Consider the following 9807-nt stretch of genomic DNA (forward strand, 5'->3'; position numbering starts at 1 on the left):
CATTGGGGAGCATAGCCATGCCTGGCCTTGCCTCACCCAACTAAACAAGGAATCTGTTTATATGTGTAAGTGTGTGTGTGTGTGTGTGTGTGTGTGTGTGTGTGTGTGTGTGTGTGTGTGTGTGTGTGTGTGTGTGTGTGTGTGTGTGTGTGTGTGTGTGTGTGTGCGTGTGTGTGTGCATGTGGGTTTGTGTGTGTGTGGTTACAATCAGGTGGTTGTCACGTGATGCTTTCCCTGTTGGTTGAGGTGTGCCGAGTGTGTTAATACAGGTGTCAGAATCACAGACAGCACTTAAATCCTCTGAGTCCCCAGCCTGAGGGCACACACTGTATCATTCCACGGGGGTTAACTCCGCCCACCTGGCACCCCCCGGTGCATTAAAACAAACTTCCCAGAACCCATCGGACAGCGAAGGCCAATCTCAAGTCAATGTCAAGTCAATTATATTCGCACAGCTCTTAATCGCTGCAGTTACTGTCTCGACGGGCCTCCAACTATCTCACCTAGGTACAAACACAAATAGCGTAGGCGTATCTTGTAGCTCGTGGGTTACCATGCTATTGTGGGAGGCCACCCCCCCCCCACCCCCCCCTCACACTGCAGGCCTGCCCGGCACGCAGGTCTCGTTACTAGCGGGGGATATTATTAGCCGCCTGATCACCCTTCTCGTGTCGTGCTGCAAAACAGCGTCCGTGCGCGGCGGCGGCGATGGGAGCGTGCACGGCCGTCGCGGGGCTGACTGGCAGGAGGGAATAAGGCACAAGTGGCAGCTGTCTGGCTAAAAGGGTCTGTGCGTTAAAAACAACGCACCATTGTTGTGTTGTTTTTTTTCCTCCCGTACGCAAAAATGTGCCGACTGCACGTGGGTACGAAGACCGTTGATGAAATACCTCCAGCCAGGCTCCAGAGCGGCACGCACAACCTCACAACCCAAGTGTGGCGCATGACGCAGAACAACGCATTAGTGCTTTAGTAGTGGTATGGTACAATCGCTTTAGGGTTAGTGCATGGGTTGATGCATTCATGTCGTCTAATTGAATGCAAAATGTTTTTCAGTTCTCAGGATTACGTACGTAGTTTTCTATTCCTCGCACCGCTACAAAATCAATAACCATCTTAAATTGCACCTCTCATACCTCTGATGACCTCGCATTTTAATATCTGATCAATCAACTCAGAATCATTTCATTGAAAATCTGATTTATCAACTCATGCCACCTCACAAGCTCTATTCTGTCCTCAAGAGTGAGGCAACTTTAGTTGACATAAACCTTTTTCTACATACAAAACACCTTACAAAAGGTGTCTCCGTGCTGCAACGTAACCTAAGGTCCAGCCTCAGCTCTCCATCCCTGCTTGTCTCTCTTGCCACCCTCTGTTTTCTAAAGTCCAACTGTATACGTCTTCCTCTCCTATTCACTTACTTTTTTGTTGTTGACCGCCTGGTTCCCTGTTTCCCTGTCTGTCTTTCAGGTTTTACAGCCCGACTGGTGCTCCCCTCACTGACCGCTCAGGTCTGGCCCGTGCCCAGGGCATCTCTGGCAGCCACACTCTGGCCCGCCTGATTGGCCAGAGGGCAGGGAGATGCCCCCATATTTGGGCGGTAAAGGGGCGTTGCTAACTGGAAGTGGGATGGGTTTGGGGAAAGGGAGTTTGGTGATAAAGACTGTCTGTTTGCCTGCCTATGTAGCCAGTGTTACTACACATTAGTCTGCATTAGTCCTAATCTACCCGACACTGGCCTGCTGTTTGTACTAGGCCCTGTTGGGTGGGAAGAGCAAGGCACTACCACTCTCAAGGTTAGGGGTTCCCTTCCGTATTTACCTCAATGGGTAGAGCTTGGCACACACATTGTCAGAGTTATAACTGTCTGTGACGAGGATGTCAGGGAGAACGAGTCAGGTCATTATTATTGTCAGGTTTAAAATGTAGATAAGATAAGATAAGGTCCCAGCCCTGATGGTGTTGTCTCTTTAAGGAGATTTATGAGGGCATATTGACCTTACTTATAGTATTTTTAGGTTCCCCTTTTTGTTTTCTGTTTGGATTGGAATCCCCAAGCAATTAAACCAAAATCAAGCCTAATTAAATAAACAAGGCTTTTATTACAACGTTGTGACACTATTTATGACCTGACTGGAAGGCTGGTTATAGAAACAGCCTAGCGGATCACGCTTTAGAGAAAGTGTGACTGCTCTTCTCCCGGACAGCAGCTGGCCTAGTTAACGGGAATGGTAGTGTGTGTGCATGTGTGTGTTTGAGTGTGCGTGTTTGTGTGTTTGTTGAGTTTGGGGGAAAGGGTTGCTTGTGCGTAGTAGAGGGGCTGTGTGTGACTGCATGTGTGCATGCGCGTGCATGTATGCATGTGTGCATGTATGTGTGCATGTGTGTTGGGGTGTTTGTGTGTTTGTGTGTGTGTGTGTGTGTGTGTGTGTGTGTGTGTGTGTGTGTGTGTGTTTGTGTGTGTGTGTGTGTGTGTGTGTGTGTGTGTGTGTGTGTGTGTGTGTGTGTGTGTGTGTGTGTGTGTGTGTGTGTGTGTGTGTGTGTGTGTGTGTGTGTGTGTGTGTGTGTGTGTGTGCCTGTGTTTATCTCCGGTGTATCTGCGGCCCTCTATAATGCTGATTTGTGCTACACCAGCTGTCGGGACAGTCATAGTGAGAGCTGATATACTGATCAACACGCCACACATTCCCAAACGCACTGAGTAACAAGCTAGGCTAACCCAGAGCCAATGTACAAGCTTAGCGTTTGCTACTCATCACCATACATCTCAAATAGACAGGTAGACCAAAATACCTACTCTCATACAAAAGATTACAAATATAATACCATACACGTATAATATAAAACCATATGTGTACAACCAAATACCCAGTTGAGTTTATATCCATCTACTTTATAACACTATTCAGCCTAGCCTAGCCCAGCCTAGCCTGGGAACAAGTTTAATCTGAGTGCTCTTCTTTTATTTGCTCTGGCATATGCGTTTGGCCCCCCTCCCGTTCAGACCTGGTCCAGGTCCGGCCAATCACAGCCCTCTGTACTGACTGTACAGAGGAGTGTCCTATGGAAGCGCCATTGGGGCATTTTCATAAACAATCAAGATGGCTGCCGTGGATGCGTCACCCCTTCGGCTGCTCCTATTGGTTGTAGATCTATCTAATTGCTTTCAGAGGGCATTTTGGTTCCCGCCCCTTTTAAATCAAAAATGCATTGAGGTTCTTAAATAATTTGAGTTTTGGCCTGGCTGTGTCTGGCTCGGGCTATTCCCAGATACACCTGTATGATGATTCACTCCCAGTTCTAGGATGTTTCTATGGTATACACAGCATTTTGTTTGAGTGATTGAATCAATGGACAGGAGGATGATAGATGGCGGAATAAATGATGGATGGATGGATTATGGATAAAGGTAGATGGATGATAAGGAAATGCACTGATGCTTAAATGATTGACGGATGGCCAATGAATGTAGATGGGAGAAAAGGCATGTCAAAAGGTTTGAATGCTATCCTGTGTGTATGTTGTGTTTCCCTGTTTGTGTTTCGAGGACATGCACATATGCACACCCACACGCACACCCCCCCCCCTTAACACAAACACACAAACACACCCACACACAAACACACACCCAAATCCGCTGAGGAAGCAGAAACTAAACAGCCACCAGTAACTGTCATCAGACACACAATGGCTACTTCCTCGACCTGCTCTACAGTGACCCCTGAAGTGTGTGGCCCCTGTGTTTCTGGGGGCCATAAACAACTGTCATGAACAACAATTTAGAGTATAACTAAGAGCCAGAGGCCACTGTAGCCCAGTGTGTGTGCGTGCGTGCTTGTGTGCATGTGTCTCATACAGCCTCTCAAGAGTATTATGATTAACACAACGGTACAAAAATATATATAAAATTTATAAATTGATACAAAAATGTCTGAAAAGAAAATTATTTTCAAAAAAGAAAAGAATGTAAGCATCATCACAAGACGGAGAGTCTGAAAGATATGATAGCGACAGACAGACCCATAGTAGAGACAGACAGGCCGACGGGTCAATAAACACACACACACGAAACATCAACGCACACACAAACAGGAACTGACCAGCGTTGGAGGAGGGGGTCCAGGAGACTCTGAAGATCCCACGCAGACACTCACACATGGCGCTCCGGGAGAGGAGGAACCGCCCGGTCCTCACACACACACACACACGGCGGCCGGCGGACTGGCTCCACGCTGGGGGACACGGGGCCCGCACTCTGGGGGGGCTCCGTGGGGGACCAACGGGGTAAAGGTGGAGACCGCTGGGTGATGGCACAGGACGTTCTCCGTTTGACCGTCAGGGATCATCAATCGGGACATCCAAGAGGGAATGACTCGTGGTTTGGGGAGCAGAGAGAGAGCGAGTGGGATAGAGAGAGCGAGAGTGGGAGAGAGAGACAGAGAGAGAGGGAGAGAGAGGGGGGGGGGGTTCAGGGATGGATGACTGAACAATCAGGTGGATGAATGGATGGACCAAGTGGTGGTTTTGCTAGAGAGAGCGAGAGACAGAGAGAGAGAGAGAGAGAGAGAGAGAGAGAGAGAGAGAGAGAGAGAGAGAGAGAGAGAGAGAGAGATTGCATGTATAAACAGAGGGGAGAGAGAAACAGGCCTGTCCCAGCGCATTGACATGGTGTAGTTTGGGAGAGAGTGTGTGTTTTTGTGAGGAAAAGCCTTTAGTAGCAGCCGTGTTTATGGATCAGTGAAGCGACCAAATTAATTGATAGGCAGACAGACAGACAGACCGACAGACAGACAGATGTGTGTTTTGACATAAATGTATGGAATTGTGTGTATTTTCATATTCATCCACATGCAGGAAGATACTTTTGTGTTTGTTTGTGTGAGTGTGCTTGTTTGAGTGTTTGAGTGTGTTTAGAAGCCTGTGAGTGTGTGCACATGATTGCTGTGTGTGTGTGTGTGAGAGACGACAGTAGAGCAGTGGTACAGAATAGGGCTGCCTGTGTGTGTGTGTGTGTGTGTGTGTGTGTGTGTGTGTGTGTGTGTGTGTGTGTGTGTGTGTGTGTGTGTGTGTGTGTGTGTGTGTGTGTGTGTGTGTGTGTGCTTGGCTGGCTCAGCAGTTTGTGGCGCTTGTCCACCAAAGCCCCGCTCCATTGTGCAGGTCGTCCGGGGGCTTTAGGTCAGACTGACCGGGGAGGGGGGGGGGGGGTTCCTGGGCTTACGTTGGCAGACACAACCATGGTAGCACCAGCACCAGCCCTCTGCCTAGGATATACGCCCATGTTGATGAGACTCTTGCCCACACATTGATACAAGAACCAGCGGACTGCAGCGGGAAAACACCACTACTCACACAAGAACATCAAAACACCCACCCACGCACGCACACACGCACGCGCACGCACACACGTCCTCTGGGTGGGTGGTGCCCAATCTTCCTGGGCAGCATTATTTGGGGGGTGTCTGGTACCGGCTGGTTGGTACAGAAGTACTGCGTGATGAAACCGAGGAACGCAGATGATTTGTTTACTGGGACTGCAGGAAAAAGATAGAGTTAATGGGTCAATTTGGAGAGGCGTGGCCGAATCATCCCAAAATAGGCCTGTTGTGGAATAAGGAATTACGTCATTTTACCTTTTTAGTTTTTTTCTTAAGAGTTACTTCCGATTAAGCAGCCAAACGTCGGGTTTGGGGGCGTGCATAATAATGTGTACCTATGAAGCAATTTTTTGTCTGTAATCCCTGCTGCTGGAAATAAGATTTAAGAGCTGGAATTTGAGTATAATTAGTTAGAAATTGTTATTTGGCACGGAGGGGCATCTTCCACTGATTGGTTTCAGGGGAATCCATCTTGCCTGTCAATCACAGGCGCGTGAACTCAACACTTCTCAAAGGGCTACAGTCAACCGTAAATGCCAACTTCAGAGACAGCGCCCTCTGCTGGTGGAGCATCGAGGACCATCGCTTAAAGGCTCAGTTATGGTTCCACGTCGACGCAACGCAAGGGGGTCATTTAACAAGCTCCTGAATTCCGACGGGCCCGCAGAAATAACCGCCGTGGGTGGGGCTGCTACTGCATGCCACGACCCCCGGCAGCACATAGCTAACACACAGCGAATAGCAGTGTACGTTTGGGAGGGAGAGAGTGCGTGAGAGAGAGAGAGAGAGAGAGAGAGAGAGAGAGAAAGAGAGAAAGAGAGAAAGAGAGAAAGAGAGAAAGAGAGAGAGAGAGAGAGAGAGAGAGAGAGAGAGAGAGAGAGAGAGAGAGAGAGAGTATTCTTTGGTATCAGCTGTCATTTCAGATACCATGTAGTGTCATGGTATAGTCGCTGAAGCTGTGGGAAATGTATAGTTAGCAAGTAGTCTGGTTTATGTTTCAGTACTTGGGAAATAAATATGTTTTAACTGCGACGTTTAGTTATGCAGAAAGTGGTCAAGACATTTCAATTATAACCGCAATTATAATGCAGATTTATTTGAACATACATACTATTTATTTATTCTATACTAAATTTTTTGATATATTGTCACTTGCATAAAACACATTTCGTGATAGTCTAGCACCCCCTGTCGATCAGACGGCGAACAGCGACATTACAACGTGTACCCGTTACTCGAATAATCCAATGGCATTCTAGGCCTACTTAATGGCTTACAAATTATATCAACCCCTTTACGAATCACATTTCGCTATTAAGCACATTTTTGCCGAGGATGTTAGGCCATGTGCGAATCAACTAAGATTCTATCTTTTCTTTTTAATTTAAACACATTTAAAAAACAATGGGGTTGCCTTAAAGCGATGCATGACAAAGCTTCATATGATAATGTTATATAACTTATAGGCCTCACTGTACAATTAGTCCAACAACCTTGCTGCCAAGTGACAAATTAATGACTATATTGTAGTTTATTCAGTGTTTTATTTATTTTTGATTGCATTTGTAGACAAGTAGAACGCCTTCTAGAAAAACGGTATAAATTGCTTTAAAAAACTACGTTTTTAACCCATTTTACAATTTGTATCAATCAGAATTAGATTTTAATTGACCCAAAATGTTTGACACCAAAAGGACACCTTTGGAATTCTATCGTCCAGACAACGATACAAACACATGCAACATGACATGTTGTTTATTATTTAAACTGTCAATGACGATTTGCAAGACGCTCCTCGAACATAATGAGAGATCTGTTTTCCAACACCGAGGTGTACCACGTACTGGAGCAGATCGGGAAAGGCACCTTCGGGACCGTATCGAGATGCTGGAGGAGCCGAGACGGAGCACTGGTGGCCGTCAAAATGTTAAAATTTGACCCGCAGAGGAACCGGGTGATACGCAATGAATTGAAACTAATACGCCTCGTTTGCAGAGAGGATCTATCAAACTGCCACATCGTTCGCTTCTTTGAGGAGTTTCACGACCAAAGACACCACTATCTGGTGTTTGAGTTGCTAGAGATGAGTCTTCACCAGCTGCAGAAGAAGAATGGATTCAAACCCCTGAGCGTGCGCGTCATCCGCGTCATCACCGGCCAGATGCTGAAAGCGCTGCAAAAGTTGAAGGATCTCGCGATCATCCATGCGGACTTGAAACCGGAGAATGTCATGCTCGTGGACCACAGCCGCTACCCGTTCAGAGTGAAGTTAATAGACTTCGGCTCCGCCAGTATCTTCAGTGAGGTGCGCTTTGTGAAAGCGCCGTACATCCAATCCAGGTAACACAATGTTGCATTCAAATGCAATCAAGAGACTAGACCACAGAGAAAATACATATACAAACTCATAACTTGCAATTCTGCTGACCGGTTATGTCTTGTTAGCGCTGTGTGTGTGTGTGTGTGTGTGTGTGTGTGTGTGTGTGTGTGTGTGTGTGTGTGTGTGTCTGTTTTTGTGTGTGTGTGTGTGTGTTTGTGTGTCTGTTTTTGTGTGTGTGTGTGTGTGTGTGTGTGTGTGTAGGTACTACAGGGCCCCAGAGGTCCTGCTGGGCCTCCCCTTCAGTTGGAGGGTGGACATGTGGTCCCTCGGCTGTGTGATGTCAGAGCTCTACCTGGGCTGGCCCCTCTACCCCGGAGATTCAGAGATGGAGCAGGTGACACACACACAAACACACACACACACACACACACACACACACACTAGAAAATAAGCATGGAAATCCATTCAGTTTACTCTATCAGTAGTTTAATCGCTCATCATTACTGGTCATTGAAAGTCGCTAACCGAAATCAGGGTTTCTCTATGCTTCTGACGTCCTCTCCCCTTCACCCTCCTGTTGTGTGGCCCTCCGTATGCCGGACCCCCCCCCCCCCCCCCCCCCCAGGTGCGCTACATCTGTGAGACACAGGGTCTGCCCCATGCCAGCCTGCTCTGCTCCGCCAGCAAGTCACACATGTTCTTCAACCGTATCAAGTATGTAGTGCGTGTGTCTGTGTGTGTGTGTGCGTCTGTGTGTGTGCGTGTGTCTGGGTGTGTGTGTGTGTGTGTGTGGACGCGTGTTTGACATCCCACACCTGCATTTGCGGTCGCTGCCTTGCTCAGGAACAGCAGCGGGGCCACTCAGTGGCAGCTGAAGACCAACCGGAAGTGCCTAGCTCCGTGGGAGGTCAGAGGTCAAGGTCAGGGCCGAGGGGAGGGCCTAGGCGGAGGAGGAGGAGGAGGCGGCCGGGAGAGGAGGAAGTACGTGCTGAGGTCTCTGGACCAGCTGAGTGACATGGAGCCCAGGGAGCGAGAGGCGGAGCTACGCCCGGACGAGGCTGAGGCGGAGGTGAGGGGAGGGGAGGGAGGGGCAGAGAGAGAGAGAGAGAGAGAGAGAGAGAGAGAGAGAGAGAGAGAGAGAGAGAGAGAGAGAGAGAGAGAGAGAGAGAGAGAGAGAGAGAGAGAGAGAGAGAGAGACAATGCAAGAGAAAAAGAAAGAGAGATAGAAATGGTGAGCGTGAACCAGTGAATAAGAAAGTGATAGTGACAAAGAGTATGGATGCCAATTCACACCGATATAACCTATTCAGTAAACAATCGTAATACACCTTTAATCAATTGGGGCAGGTATCTTTTTGTAACCCAGCCTCGCTTGTCCTTGATTCCCGGTTCTTTGGCGCCCTCACCAGGATACAGACCGTCACTGCATGGTGAATCTGCTCAAGAGGATCCTGACCCTGGACTCCAACCTGAGGATTTCCCCCATGTCGGCACTCCGCCACCCTTTCCTCACCTTGGCGCACCTGTCCGGCGCCGCCAGGTTCAGCTGTTACCACCACAACGCCACACAGGCCATGGAGCAGGTCAGCTCGCGGTATACAGCTACTTAAAGGGGACATATTATGCCACACAAGGTGTGAGTGGGATTAGCCGTTACAAGCCGTTTCTGGCCGTTTTGAAAATCTGCCTCTTCTGATGCTCAGGTGTACCTAGATGTGTGCTGGATATATGAGCAACGTTTGCTACAGCCCACTGGGTAGGCTTGTACACTGATCTATCCAGCACAAATCTAGGTGGACGCGCCCACTTGTGACGTCAGAAGAGGCCGAATTTCAAAACGGCTTGTAACGGCTCATCACACTCACACCTGGTGGTGTTAGTGAGTGCTTATTATTATTTTTTTTTCTGTATGTCATTGCGGGCCGCCAGGAATGTTTCTGTGGGCCGCCATTGGCCCGCGGGCCGCAATTTGAGAACCAATGCATTACGGGGTGTTGTGGGGCCCTTTGAGTAACTGTGATTTAGGGGCTGTGCACAAAACATTGACACGAGTCATTTGTAATTTGTGACAATACAATTAAAAAATAATTACAAATCACTGTTGTTCAA

At 48.2% G+C, this 9807-nt stretch overlaps 1 protein-coding gene across 1 annotated transcript in view; it reads right to left on the reverse strand.

Annotated features, from left to right (window-relative positions):
- prx (periaxin) overlaps positions 1–1476 on the reverse strand; it is a gene marked incomplete at its 5' end in the record, with an annotated part of 29645 nt that extends 28169 nt beyond the window's left edge. The window contains one exon of the mRNA XM_056610395.1: positions 1425–1476. Coding sequence (XP_056466370.1) covers positions 1425–1476 — 52 coding nt within the window. The remainder of the gene's footprint in view (positions 1–1424) is intronic.
- Positions 1477–9807: the final 8331 nt, after the last annotated feature.

This window comes from Gadus chalcogrammus, chromosome 16, assembly GCF_026213295.1.
Source record: "Gadus chalcogrammus isolate NIFS_2021 chromosome 16, NIFS_Gcha_1.0, whole genome shotgun sequence".
In the NCBI taxonomy this organism is placed as follows: Eukaryota; Metazoa; Chordata; class Actinopteri; order Gadiformes; family Gadidae; genus Gadus; species Gadus chalcogrammus.